Genomic DNA, 15,393 nt, shown 5'->3' with positions numbered 1-15,393 from the left:
TCACTGGACGCCTTCATGGCTGTGGAAGCGGTCCCACACGCCTTCCTTCCAGCTGAGTCGATCCATCTACTCTCTTTATCTGGAGGCACGGTAGAAGACGGGGAGGTAGAGTGTAGCTTCCTGGCCGCCGTCACTATCACCGAATCCGGTACCGGATCCACCCTCAGAAAGGCAGGGTCCGAATCCGGAGCCCTGTACTTCTTTAGAAGTCGGGATGGAGCGGCCTTCACCACAGCCGGCGTGAGGAACATCTCCTCTGCGGGTTCCTTCAATCCAGGTACTAGCGGAAGCAAAGGGCGAGACAGATGCCTCTTGTGGAGTGTCTCAAATATCACTGAAGTTGAAGGTGTAGGAACCGTCATAGCGATACCCAACTTTACAGCCCCCCTCAGGAGGACCTCCTGGAAAGTGGCTATGTCATCCACTGGAGAAACCCTGGTCTCTGGGGAGTCCGACAAGGTCGGGGAGTAGGAACGGGTCCTGGAAGAGTCCGTCTGGGGACCTCGACCCCCGCCTCCTATGGAGACACCTCGATCTGGTGGAGGATCTATGACGACTCCTCGATCTTCCTCTCCGTCCGGAGCGTGAACGTGACCTCGGCCCAGGGCGGTCAAACGGGTCCACCGGTGCGGGTGACTTAGGCCTGGACGGAGCTTTCGGTTTAGGCGTACCCTTGGGAGGTGTTGGAAACATAGGCAGCGAAGTAGACCTCGGTGGAACTGGAGGCGGCTTCACTGGCACCCCTGGTCCAGGGTGCGGCGGAGGCAACGGAGGAGGAGTAGGGGTCCTCGGAGGGAGTCCCCTCGGTAACGGAGGAGGAGGAGTCACCTTCCCAGACGGGGTATACACCTCGGAATACACAGAGCCCGGTGATTCTCCACCTCTACCAGCCTGGGACGTTGGCGAACTTCCCACAGCGTCAGGCCCCTTTCCACCTCTCTTCGACGTCGAGGAGCGGCGACCAGACGGCGAGCGCCGGGCTCCTGACGTCGAGCGCCTCTTCTTCGGCTACGAACGCTTTCGCCTCGACGGCGATCTGCCGTGCCTCGACGGCGATCTGCCATGCCTCGACGGCGATCTGCCATGCCTCGACGGCGATCTGCCATGCCTCGACGGCGATCTGCCATGCCTCAACGGCGATCTGCCATGCCTCAACGGCGATCTGCCATGCCTCAACGGCGATCTGCCATGCCTCAACGGCGATCGGGGTTTCGACGGCAACCTGGGCTTCGACGGCAACCTGGGCTTCGACGGCGACCTGGGCTTCGACGGCGACCTGGGCTTCGACGGTGACCTGGGCTTCGACGGTGACCTGGGCTTCGACGGTGACCTGGGCTTTGACGTTGACCCGTGCTTGGACTGTGACCTGTGCCTCGACGGCGACCTGGACGATGAGGACTCCCTCGACGCCGAACGCCTCCTCTTCACCGACGGCAAACGGCGAGCGCCGATGCCGGGCCTGTCGACGTCGAAAGCTCTACGCCGACGACGAAAAAACAGTCACCGGGGACTTCGAAGGTCTAGTAACATCCCTCGACGCCGAGCGTCGACGTCGTTTAGTCTCCGACGACGTGGAGCAGACCGTAGTCATCCCTCTCGACGCCGAAGTGGGCGCAAAGGACCCAGGCGGAGAATGGTGGCGTTTGCTGGACTTCCTGCCCCTGTGGAGCCCCCCCCCCCCAGAGGCCTCAGCATGGGCAGAAGAAGCCCCTCCAGACCCACCTTGTGCCTTCAATCTTCTTTCCTCGTGGCCCTGAAGTCCGATCTTCTTCCTGTCCTTCAGGGTCCTGCCAAAGAAGCCTTGACATAAAACACACTCCTCAGGGATATGTGAAGAAGGAAGGCAGAGGATACACACCTCATGGGGATCCGATTTGGCCTTTTTCCTGGAGCACTCCGGGCATTTATCGAATAAAGCAAGCATATTCGACAAAAAAAAAAAAAAGAGTGCAAGACAAAGAAGAAAGGCACCAAAGTACAATAAAGCACTTAACTTGAGAAAAAACTGTGAAATAATCACCAAAAACCCTAAAAAGGGAGAGCTCAATGCTCCAGGGTCCTGCTAGAAGGAGCCAGAAAAAAAGAACAAAGTAAAAGGGACCTGCAGGGCATTCTGGGATACTGTGAAGTTCTGGAAAGTTCTCTTAAAGGCACAGTATCCTGTTCTGAGCCACATAATGGCAGCCTATGGGGCTTGTCTGTCCATGTCTTCCTCTCTATCATTCCAGAGGGTTTTTTACTGAAGGCAAGGGAAATCTGGACAGGCTTTGCTGTTTGTGGATTTTTGGTGGAATTTCTAGTTGAAGTACTGGACAGTGTAGCCTGTTTATAGGCTGCATTATATGTCTTTGAATTCTCTCTTAAGTGTCTGTGCAGTTCTGCATATTTTCAACACTTTAAGAGATTATTTTTGATTGCTCCGGGGTCCACGCACATGGGCGGGACTATTCACTAGATTATGACTATACACAGAGATCCCCTACTACAGAAACCAAACTTTGCGCATCACCTTTTGAAATCTCTACCTCCGCTGATCGATATTCACCCATGGTGACAGTCTGGGTGCGATCGGATATTAGGTAGGCTGCATATGAAAAAATCCTTAGTGCAGCATGTTTCCTCCTAAAGGTATTTTATTCTAATAAGAGTCCACAGAAGCACCTTTTGTTATTAAACAATTATACGAGAGCAGGGTTATAATATGCATACCTACAATGCATATCTGAAGCATATTACAAACTTGGGCTCAATGTCAATGGCTCTATATGCCTCACCACTGAATGCACATATGAACGTTTCCCTCTGATGAAGCAATCTCGCCAAGCTAAATCTACCTGCGTGCATCTCTTGCCACATCATTTGGTTTGATCTTCAAATACTCACAAAAAGAAGGGAAGAAAAAAGGTTTTGGACAAGCAGGGGAACAGAGAGCACACAGTAGGTCTCAAACGGGGATGGACCTTTGACAAATGTGTGACTTCAAGGCCTCCCACTCATGCCCCCGTTGGGAGCGGATGCCCTATTAATGTGGGGTAATGCCCTTTAAGAAAACAGCAGCAAGTACCAGACTGGTTTCAAATAATCCTGCAGTGTGACACACAAATTGCTTGCCCACTTTTGTACTCACGTCTTTGCGGAAAGTGATTTCTTCACATGCCATCCTGATGAAAGCACAGGACCATCTTTAGGCCAATAGAAATAGAAAGGGCTGAAACATGTTGTCTAGTTTAGGGTCATAGGACCATTACATCTCTAGCCCTACAACAGTTGCTAACAGTTGCTAACATGGCCTCCCTCCCCCCCCCCCCCCCCCCCCCCCTCCGCGTCTCGCTTTGATGAAGCAATCTCACCAAGCTGAATTTACTTGTGTGCATCTCATGCAACATCATTTGGGTTTATCTTCAAATACTCACAGGAAGAAGAAAGTTTTGCACTCTGCAATGATTGGCCAAAAATCTCTACAACAATTTCAGTCTCAAAGATCCATCAAATGACATGACCTAACTTACTGAGCAGAATTTACTGACCTTCTATTTCCCCTCTCTTCCCGCTCTCTTCTCTTCAAACGTTCCTGATTGCGTTTTGCCTGCTTTTCCGCCACAGCTTTCTGCAATTGTAACAGAGTAGAAGTTAACCACAGGTTTGTGAAAAATGGGACATATGAAATATAATATTAGAATACAACAAAAATGGACTACAAACCTGTCTAGAAAGTTTGATATATTTTATACGGGGGATAAACAGCTACTCAGAACAGAAGGTAGTTGATTCGTGTGATACTTGGGCAAGTACTGATCTTCAGTAATGCTCTTTCTAGTGTACCCTAAAAGCAGAGACCTCCACTGTAAAATATTCCACACACATCACACTGGATTCAAAACTCTCATAGCAGTGCTCCCAAACGCCACTAAGTGGCATTGAGGCTCAACGTTGGCTCTGTTCCATCCAGGAAGTGACTAAGCAGCATGCAACGACTAGCTGTGCACGCCAATGTCAGTTTCTTCCTCGAATTTCAGTGAGTCAGACACAAAGCACAACACAATTGTTGCAAGAAGTGTGCAGGTCTCCAATCTGGGACCTTTTCAGATGGTAAAAAGAACACTCCACAGACAAGGGTTGCAGTAAAGTGCATTCAATAGAAAGAGCTTTCCCTAAAGGTAAGTAACTTGTTCTCTTGTTAATTAATTCTACCCGCAAATTCATCAAAGTACTACCCCCCAAACGTGGAGGGTCTGAAGTGGGTCAAGAGCTAAGGGAGGAACGTGTGAATGTGTGCAAAGATGCACGTGTCGTTTCCTAACAGACGTCCAAGACAGACACTCCTCGAGCCAATGCAGTAGTGGCAGCCTGAACTCTGGAGAATGGGCTGTCGGACCTTTTGGCCTGTTTTTGGGCAATGAATACCAGATCCTAATGCAAAGCTAATTGTCTTCTCTAAGGTTCTTGGTATACGTGATGTGAAAGCTTAAACCTCGTTTGAGGTTCCACCAATGAAGCCTCACCTCTTGATGAGCGAGGAAGGGCAAAGAACGCTAGGAAAGTGAAGAATTGCCCAAAGAGTAAAGGATTCCCGAATTGCGAGAAAAAAGGCACCCAAGTCCTCAGCACCAATTTGCCCAGGAAAATGGCTGTGTAGGGCATTGCTCCACCAGTGCCTGGTGTTCACAAATGCGACGAGCTGAAGTAATTCCAATAAGGAAGGAACAAATAAAACATCTGATGTTTTGGCTTACAAGGGCTCAGTCCTGCAAGATCAAAACAGGATCCCAAATTCTGTGTGTGCCCAGTGTAGATGGATGCCTGGAAGCAAGGATGCCATTCACCTCAGGTGGTAGATCTAAAGCAGTCAACTGCTGTTGCTCAATCTTGACGTATGAAGGTGAGGATTGTGAGCCCAGCCTCTGCCACAGAAGATCCTACTGAAGTGAAAGTAGAATAGAAAGATAGACACTCATGCCCAGAAGTCCAGAGTAATGCCCACTCATTGTCCAATCCAGCGCCACTATAATGACTTGGACCTGGTTGGTCCAGATCATCTACAGAATTATGGGCAGGAGAGGCAGAAATGCCCACTGGAGTCCCGTACTCCACTTCAGCCGGAATGCATCTACTAGCAAGACTTTTCAACATCCAACACTTCATATTTAACATTGCACATTCAAAAGAGGCAAAAAGATCTACCCAGGGCTACCCTTAGGAAATTTGCCCTTCCTGCTGGGTCACCCTGGATTTTGCGTTTTTTAATGAGCCTACATTTTTGCTAGCTGTAGAATTCTGCGTACTTTACCCCAGATAACCAGTAATAAAGTGTCTCTGCACCTCCTTGCAACATAAAGACATTGGCATACACCAGATAGGCATGGCTAACTTACAGCTAAGTCACAAATATACGGTGTAAATGGGCATGTAAGTTAAATGTCAAAATTGGACTGCAGCACTCATTGAACCATCCACGACAGTAACAAGGCAAAAACGGCTGCACGCCTACCATTTGTAGCAAGGCTGTTGACGATTTATACTGGAAATTTGACCTATCAAAATCTTTTAACAGGGGACAATCTTTATAAATATTTATAAGTCCCCTCTATGTAGGCATTATTGGCCATAAGGAAGGACGACTAGTATTTAAAAGAAAAATGGTAGAAATTTATTTTTCAACATGTCCTTAAGAAGAAAAAGCCCCCAAAACTATTTTCACTGTAGTAAAGCTAGCTGGAGCTGGGTTACATTATTACATTTAACAATGCTAATTTCAGTTAGGAAACAGCTAACAAAATAAGTAAACAACTGCGTTTAGCAGTTATGACAAATCTAATTGATTGGTGAAGTTGGATTTTCAATAAATATTACAGAAAAGGTACTTTTAGAAAGTTCGTTTTTCTGCCTAAAAACACTGGAAACTTATTCATATATATTCTACCATTTCTGCCAGCTATTAATTAGCATATGAATAGGTTTGCAAGGCCTTCTGCGAGCAGAGAAAAGGCGGATCTGAATGGGCAGAGATGACCCCTTTGACCATTACAGAATATGCAGGGTGGGGCCGAGACCATCCTTTTTGGTATTACAATGTCAAATCCTGCTTGGCAAGTCTGCTGGAGTTTTACATATAGCACTTGGAACTTATTTTAATGAGTCCTCCTGGTCACAGGCAAATGTTAGCGGACAGCTTGGCAGGGCCCTTTCCTTTGTCAATCCATAACCAGGCAGGCTACTATCCCTGTAGGCCTTTTGCCATTTCAGTGTCAAATCCTAATTTACCAGTTTGGTTGAGCTTTACATATAACGCATGAGGCGCACTCAAAGGGCAAGAACAGAGTGCTAAAATAACTCTTGTATACACTGTACGGATGCTGGAAAAGGAAATGGTTACTTACCAGTAGGAGATTTGCAGCTTGAAGAAATTTCTGGATTTGCAGGCTGTGCATTATTCTGCCATTGAGAGGTTGAGTCCGGCACTCTGCTCTTTGATAGTAGTCCTTTTCCTCTTCTTTTTTTGTTGGGTGCTGGCTGTCCTCATCATTTGGGGATTAGTCCAGCCTCTCCCGACATCAGATGCCCTTCCCGGGAGTCACCTCTTGTGGGTCACATCTTCAGATTGCGTAGCCCTACCACCCCTCCAATTACTGGCGTCGTCGTTCTCCCCCAAACCCCCCCCCCCCCCCATGAGCACCTTCTCGACCACTGTCTGATTCAACTCCCCCTTGTGTGAGGTAGATATCTGCCTGCTCAGTTTGTCAGCTTTCACATGGTCTACTCCAGGCAGATTTATTGCTGTTAGGGTCAACTGTCTCTGGATGGCTCACTTCAATATTTTCTGTGAGAATTTTGAAAGGGTGAAGGATTTTGTCCCCCAGAACTTGTTGCGGTAGAACATGGTTGTAGGAAGGTGGCTACCTGACTATGGTTACCCCAGATTTTTTGCCTTGTGTTTAGCTGGTTTTCGACTTAGTTGGCCTGGTTCCCTGCTAATCAGGGCCCCAGGCTATCTGCTCTCTCTGTAAAATGGATTCCATGTACCCTAGGTGCATAACTAGATTGGCTTGGGTCACCTTATCAGCCCCTGTACAGAGCACTATAGGTGCCCAGGGCATAGGTGCATCCAAGGCCTACCAGGGGCTGCAGCATATCTTTAGCCACCCCTGGCTGGCTATCTAAAATTGACACAACTGGCTGATCACTCAGCTGGGGCAAGGTGGTGTAATCACCCCTTGCTTAGATATAGTATGCCTATATCTAAACCTATCTGGACACATATAAACCTGTGAGCCACTCCTATGGCAGGCCTTAACAATCCTGAAGGCAGAGTGCGTGGTTTAATGTGAGATGGTGCTCTAGCATGAGCTGAGCCTGTCTGCAGCTGTTGGGACCAATTCCCTTAGCTGTTCCGGGATAATGCCAAAACATATACTATTAAGTGCATTATAATCCTCGCGGTTATATGTCAACTTTGGTTTGGCTTTATCAAAACATGTCGTGTAAGGTGTCATACGATTTGGAATACTACCCCCTCGCCAGTCCTGGCGACGGGGGTAGCATTCCACCCCTCTAGAGGGGACGACATGTTCCTTTTGCTAAAACGCGGTTGATTTTTAAAAGAGCCTCAGATCCACAAAATGGATGCTTCTGCCACAGACACATGTCTGACCTCCTGCTGCTGACCGAAACTCAGCAGAGGAGGCCTGGACAAAGGATTTCCTGTCACAGGGAGGTGTGACACCACCCCAGACAGGAGATAGTGGATTGTAGCAGGGAGGTTTGAATGAAACCAGACAGTGCCTGGGGAGCACAAGGCTTCCCCTTGCATAATCCGGTCAAACCGGTTCTGGGGCAGCCCAGCCCCAGCTCCAGTGAGACCTGGACAAAGGAAAGGGGGTGTAACCACCCCCCTTCCTGGTCCCACCCATAGGGGAGGGACCTAGCAGGAGATCAACCCCTCAGATTGGAATAAGAGGGGGAGCAGTGCCAATGCAACTCAGATCATCCTGAAATCAACTTTAAACTAAGAAGACGACTGGACTTCGACATTCTGATGACAGAAGACTGAAGAGCATCTCCCTTGTGGCCTAGGAGGGGCCACCCTGTGAACACAGGCATCACCCAGCACCTCGACGTCTGCTTTGCCGCCGCCTCCCGCCGGAGTCCGAGTGCAGAGCCTGACAAGACCCAGCTTCCCAGACTTTTCCCAGCCCGATCCACAGTCCCTGCAAAGAAGGGACCCGTGGAGGCACCGAGAGACGTGGGAGCGGCCATCTTGAAAGACCCCCGAGACGCTGACTGCGCAGCACCCGAGGCACCCTCGACTCTGTGCTTTGGGGTTTGAGAAGCCCCACAACCGAGCAGCATTTGCACCAAAGACCAGCCCTCCAGCAGCTCCACGATCTGCGTGGGGCCCTTTTGCTTTTTGCCACTCGACTCGCCATCCCGGCCGCTTGTCACGTGGTCAGCGGCCATCTTGGCGACGAAACCTACAATTTACACTGTGGGTCTGGTTGCTCCAGACCTGCCCTCGCTCCTGTAGAAAGGAGTAGCCGCTCTGACCTTACTGGTCCGAGTAATAAGCCTTTTTCACTTTCCCCGTGGCTTGCATTAGCCAAGGCTTGTTTGCTTCAATCGAGTTGCCGACACCGCCATCAGCTAGAGCCTTCGAGGGACAGCTCGTGATCGACTCCTGGACGTCCTTGACCTCTTCGTGTCCACGTGGCTGCAGAGAGAAGCAACCCCTGATCACCTGTTTGCACCCGACTTTGCCTGGTTCCAATCTGGTTCCACGGTGGTCACTGGTCAGTGACTTTGAACATTGTCCCCTCTGCTTTCAGGTCTTCACCACTTCAGATCCCCCCTTGGATCCACCGGACACTTCTCCTTCACATCACCTGCAGCATCTTCAGCTTCAAGCGCCAAGAGCCTGCGTGTCAGAACCCGACGCCACTTCGACCCTGTGCACCCACGGCCTGTGGGTGAGGTAACATTGCAACGCCGGTGTACATACACTGGTACACACCTCTAGGGTCTGTGTCTAAAGTTTTGTTCCTCTAGGTTCAGCTGAAGTATCTTTTAATTCACTTTATCTAACTTTTACGCACCATTGACATTGCATTGGTGCGCGCCGCACTTTCCGTGCTGCACCAGTCTCCTGTGGGCTACTCCCGACTTCAGCATTGCTAGTCCTGACTGCTCCCAGCGAATCTCTAGGCCCTAGGCCTAACCACTGTTTGATAAGTGTTCCTTATACCTCTTTTTTAGTATATGGTCTGAGTGGCCACCCGCCCTCATCCATAATTGTGCAACTTTATATGTTTTACTGTGCTTTTGATTTAACGCTTGTGCCCCTTTCCTCATAAAGAGTACTGGGGAGTAATTTAGAAATAAATACATATATTTTTATAATATATACTTGTGTGGTGTCCTTTCATTTGATTACAGGATTGTATGTGGTAAAACAGCTCGCTTAACACGACCTCTTAAGTTAAGCCTTTAAGGCTGCTTAGTCCATGCTACCACTAGGATAGCTTGTCTAACAAGGTTGACTTACAACCAGACATCTTTGGGGCTTGTTTGGACTGATACCCAGTGGTTCCAGAATTGGAAACACTACATATCAGGCCAACTTCTCACAATGGTTTTCGGTTTGAACTTGCATTTATTTGTTCCACAACTGCTTATGACCGGCCTACGGCTAGGAACATTGTCCTTAGGCCAAGCAAATTTATGTTGCACTGCTTCTTCTGGTTTCAAGACCCCTCTAATGTTGAGCTTCCCCATATGAGCTCCTCATGCTTGAGGCTAGTTGGTGGCGGGAAGGGTTTCCCATCTGTTATATAGTCCTGTTACACATAATTTCTTCCAGTACACTTTGCGGGACAACCACTAGTCCTTTCCAGCTCCTCGCTGCTTGTTGCCATTGGCTTTGGAACCATTCCTGATTTGAACTCATGTGTAGCCTCACATGTGGAATTAATGGTATGCAGGAAGCTATCATTCCCAGCAACATTGCCAGATACCAACTATGCTGTTAACAGCAAGCTTCTTGCCGTATTGACAGAACTCTTTTTCGCATGCGAATGCCTGCACTTTCGCCGTATTTACAAGATAAGTTTCTCCTGTTCAGGCATGGGTGAAGATTTCTCCATGTTAATGGTGAACCCCAGACTGTGGAGTATCGTAATCACTGTTTTTATGCGGTCTCTTCACTTGTGTGCAGAACTTGCCCTTACTAGCCAGTCGTCTAAGTACGGGTACACATGCATTCATTTCCTTCTCAGAGGAGGAGCTACGGTCACTAAGCACTTTGTGAATACTCTGGGAGTTGAGTTTATCCCGAATGGGTAATATGTCATATCTACTATGAAGTGCAGAAGCTTCTTGTGCTGTATTAGAATGTGCAGATAGGCATCCCGGTTGCCTTGGAATTCCCCTACTGGAGATAACTTCCTGTGGAGTTGTCATATTGAGCTCGAGTTTTTATTAACTTTTTAGGAGGCTACGGTCTAGTATAGGCCAAAGTGATTTGTCGACTTTCAGTGCCAGGAAGTATAATGAATATTTCCCTGGTTAACATCTTTCAGAGGCACTTTCTCTATTGGCTGATTTTGTAGCAATTCTTCTACTTCCCGACAAAAAGAGTTTTCTTCTTTCATATCGGTGTATGCTTTATTCCCAGTCTTGGTGGATGCTTTTCCAGTTCTATGCAATAGTCACATTAGATGATAAGTATTCACTCGTATGGGTCCTCCCTCACCTCCTGGAGGAGGAAGGCTCCTAATCTTCCCTCCATAGGTGTGGATGTCTGACTGAATCACTTGTTTACTTCTGCCACTCCTCTTTATGGCTGCCCTTTTCCCTCACAAGCCCGCAAAAAGGCTGTCTGTGACGCCTGGAATTGTCACTGCTGTGCTTGCATCAGACTTCTGCGTTGATAGTCTAGAAAAACTCCTCTTCCTATCGAACTTCCAGTAAGGGTGGCTCCCCTTCTCTGCTGCACTGTAGGGCCCCAACAACCGATGTGTCTTTTTTGATTTGTCGCAGCGCCTCATCTACTGCAATCACAAAAATATGTTTTCTGTTGAAAGGGGTATTAATAATGATGGCCTGAATCTAATTGTTGAACCCAAAGATACGCAGCTGGGCATACCTCCTTCATGTTGTTCCAGCCACCTGTTGTCTTGCTGCTGTGTCAGACGCATCGGGTGCGGATTTTAGACATTTCATATGTCCACTAAGCTCTTACCCGCCTAACATTTTCTCCACCATTTCCATCCTTTTACTTTCTGTATCTGGGGGTGGCCCGCGAGTTAGTTGGCACCATTTCCTGTTAGTGCCTAAAATGACGGAATTCGCTGCTGCATTTACCGTAATGTATGCAAGGGTCCTTCAAAGTATGCTTTTATTTCTTTTTGACCCATTAGGTCACTGACCTGCAGGTTGCTGGGTACTTGAACGCTTCTCTTCCCTGATCCAAGGTGCTCAGGAGCATTGGCAGGAACTGGCTCTTGATATATAATGGTAAGAGTGCCTCTAGCAGACAGCATGTCTGACTTCTCTTCCAGCTGCACCCCATACCGCTCAGCCACCCGTTTAACAATTTGATTGTACATAGCGATGTCATCCGGGGGTGATGGCCTCAACAGATACGGGTCTACACCTTTTCAGGGGAGTCTGCATCTAGATCTTGCCATTGTTCTTAGATACCTTTGGACCCCTCAATGACCTATAACAGACCCTGCAACTTTGGATTCTCCTCTTTGTAGAAAAGATATTGTTCCTCCTCTTCCTGCGGCTCTCGTTTCATTAGAGGTTCCAGCTCCTTCGACTCTTTCACCTCCTTAACGTATTCAGTCAAAGGTTTCAGCTGTATTCAGAATACTAGGACGGAGGCATTCAAGCCCTCCTTTTTTGAAGGACTGCAGCCATCTTGGCCTCAATCTGTCTCTACTTTCACTCTATTTCAAGGGCACTTTCTATGGCACAGTGTGGTCACCAATCTTGTCTTCGGTAGCGAAGCTTCAGCTGCTGTGGACAGGATTGCTTTCTGCTTGGCTTTCTCTCAACCTTGTGTTTCAATGCTAGTGTCTTCTCCAAGTCTCGATCACCTGTGGTGTCCTTTGTATGTAACGTAAGGGGATCTTTTTTGTCTGACTTGCCTATGGTCTATGAAATTTTGGCCGCCTTTTTGTGGTCTAGAGTCTGAAGTGCTCACCTCGACAACTCCCACCTTTTTCTGCACTACTTGAGTATGCTTCTCATCTTCTTGTGTTCCCGTTCTACATTGATTATCTCTTTCTCAGCATCTGAGCCCCATCCTTCTGCTTCTTTGGCAGCATGGTCCTCCTCCTCGCTAGTCAGTGGTTTTAGTTTGCATGCTGGGCAGGCCTCGCAAGTGTTGGTCTTGTGGTCCTTTAGAAGGCAGAGATTGCACACCTGGAGGTTATCCCTATAGAACAAACTTTTGCTGGCACTCCAGGGAGAAACAAAGGTGTGTTCTCCATTTCACAAAGAGCGCGGGGGGGGGTCTGTCAGAGCATTCTCAGTCCTTTGTCCATTTTTTATCTTCTCTCTTTCGATGACTGTAGAGCTTCAGCGATGCTTCCAGCCCCAAAAACAGGAAAAATAACCTTTTCGAAAAATGGCGACCACGTAGGAAGACTTCCGGGGAGGGCATCTGATGTCAGGAAAAGCTACACTGTTTCAAATGTTGAGTACTGTTGACGCACAACCCAAAAAAACAAGCATTTGCAATGCAATAGGTCTTGCATTATTAAAGTTTGAGCTATTGGCATTGCTAAATAATGCAAAACCAATAGCTAAAACTTTAATAATGTGAGACCTATTGTATTACAAACCGGGTACCTAGGGCCTATGTTCTTCACCTAAACTGCATTGAAACCAAACCAAGTGTGTACTCTTTGGCCACATGGCAGTCCCTTGTAAATGGTACCATAGGTACAAGGGCACTGTGGCCAGGGAAGGCCTCTTAGGGCTGCAGCGCTTATTGTGCCACCCTTAGAGGCACTGTACCTTTACACAGACACTGCCATTGCGGACTGATTGTGTTGGTGCAGAACACAGTGAAGAGTCGACATGGCACACTTCCCTATGTGCCATGCCTACAACTCACTGCCCTGGCATAGATCAGCCACTCCTCTAGCTGTGTGCACTATAGCAGAGGTGAGGGTACAGGTGCATTAGCCCTGTACCCCTACAGTTTTTAAACCAATTCTTAGACATTGTAAGTGCAGTAATGCCGTTAATAGTATACGGTGCTGGGAGTTTGTCATTACAAACTCCACAGCACAATAATGGCTTTACTGAAAACTTTTGAAGTTTGGTATCAAACTTCTTAGCACATTTAACACACTGCTACCAGTGTGGGATTTAGTGAAAAATGCACACAGAAAACGATTTAAGTCCAGTGTCCTGGCTGATTGGCTACCCGCCAGTTGCTACAACCAGACAGGTTTCTGGACACCTGGGTCAAGAACCTGCCGCTCTCTGGGCCCTGAAACAATGCACATCCTGGGACGAGGTGCCAAGCCTCCTCCCCCAGATTGGGCAGGGTCCACGAAGGGGAAGCCTCATGAGCTTAATGAGCTACTCCAGCAATTTGCTGCTCCCAGCAACTGTCTCCCACCGGTTCTGACCCCAACTTTGTGAGGGAGAATCGGCGGGGAAACTAAATGAGTAAGAGAGGTGTGCCAACCTTTGCCAACCCCCACCCCTCAGGTGGGGGAGGCGAGGTGAAGCACAAGTCTCAGCCCCTGCCACGTTGCAGATGGGGCGACCCAGCCATCCAGTGGGAGGCATATGCCCCCCACCCACAGGAGAGTGGCATAATAGGGAGGGGGGGGAGTTGTACCCACCCCAAGGAAGGGGCCCATTGGTCCCGACCTTTACTTACCTGTAATCCTCCTAAATCTAGTAATCTGCTGCACCCCTGAACCTTCCTTTCTCAAACCAGAAGCGACCAGAAATAGTGAAGGACCGAAGATGTGCTGAACTAAGAAGAAGACGCCCACTAACTTGCCCGGCCCTACTGGCCTGTCAACAGCTCAAACCTGCTCCAGCAAAATCCTGATGTGTCCTGTAGCCAGCAGCCCTCAAGAACCCGAAGGACCTGCCCTGGCTTCAAAACGAACACTCGGTCTCCTGTGAGCACCGGATTTGCTCACCAGCAGACTCTGGCTCTGGCCAAATCCACGAGTCTTCACCACGCTGCACCAAATGCTCACAGCCTGAATTTGAGTGGAGCAGTCGTATTGAATCAAATTTTCATAAACTAGGTAGCTCTAGCTGTGACCATTCACTCATAGATTGACCCTTTATGAACATTATTTCCCACACAGGGGCACACACAGTTTTTAATTAGGCTAGAGCTACCTAGTTTACTAAAAGTTGTTTCAATAGGACTGCTCTATACCTATTTCTCCCCCTTGTGCACTATCCAGCCCTCACACCCGCACGCACCTTACGGCTTCTTCAAAAGAGCCCCGGTTTCGTGAGCCCATCAGGCATTGCAGCGCCGGCCTGACAAGGGGCAACCGCCCTATGATGGTGTGTGAGGACATCACGAAGAAAGACTTGTCTTTCCCACATGTCCTTATAGGAACTTCACACACCCTCTAGATCTCAGATTTTCTCGGGAGCCTGTGTGCAGGACCTCCTAACCCGGCTCTCTCTCCCTCCATTTTTGATATAAAGGGAAACCAATGTGCCAAAAGAAAATATCAAGCTACCTCACAGGGTACTCCTTAATGTACTACCTCACTGGGTAATCATGAGGGAAATAAATTCACAGACAAAAATGTAAGTGCCAAGAAGCATTCTGCAATACATAAAGCCATGTAAGTGACTGGAATCAATTCAATTTATAAAGCTTTATTCGACATTTGTCATAAAAGCATCCTTCCCATCCCTAATACAATAAATACTAAATTTAAAAATAATTTTAAAACACATATTAAACATTTTGACAGCCGAATGTTGCATGATAAATACTATACGGTTAAAATTCAAATTGCTTCTAAAAAAGAACAATTCATACAATGCAATAGGATAATTTGTAAACAACACTAGTTCATAATATATTCACATTTGTCTTTAAAGTGCGTGTGCGTATTGACCATGCCCAGGCAAGAAATTTAGCTACGGCAACTACAAAAAGTGTGGAGCAGTCCGTTTCAAGTATTCTCAAGGCTGTTGATTGACTACGTGTGCCAATATTTTGGCACACTGGCTTCAGCCATTTACGTCTAGGGGTAGCATATTGTGGACAACAAAACAGCAGGTGGGAAATATGTTCAATTTGGTCCTTACAAAAATAACAATGATCATCCCACATGGGGGACCAATGTTTTTTAAAAGCATTTACTGGTAAGGTCCCAATGCGGAATTGGA

The 15,393-nt window shown here is 47.9% G+C and overlaps 1 protein-coding gene across 2 annotated transcripts in view; it reads right to left on the bottom strand.

The window, feature by feature from the left end:
• The window catches only part of LUC7L (LUC7 like), a 235,161-nt gene that overhangs the window by 105,293 nt on the left and 114,475 nt on the right, over positions 1-15,393 (bottom strand). For both annotated transcript variants that reach the window (XM_086941373.1, XM_086941374.1), the window contains one exon: positions 3,528-3,607. In XM_086941373.1, coding sequence (XP_086797499.1) covers positions 3,528-3,607 — 80 coding nt within the window. The remainder of the gene's footprint in view (positions 1-3,527; positions 3,608-15,393) is intronic.

The sequence above is a fragment of the Lissotriton vulgaris genome, chromosome 10 (genome assembly GCF_964263255.1).
Source record: "Lissotriton vulgaris chromosome 10, aLisVul1.2, whole genome shotgun sequence".
NCBI lineage: Eukaryota > Metazoa > Chordata > Amphibia > Caudata > Salamandridae > Lissotriton > Lissotriton vulgaris.
Note: the sequence above shows the minus strand (reverse complement) of the source record. Positions and strands in the feature narration are given on the sequence as shown.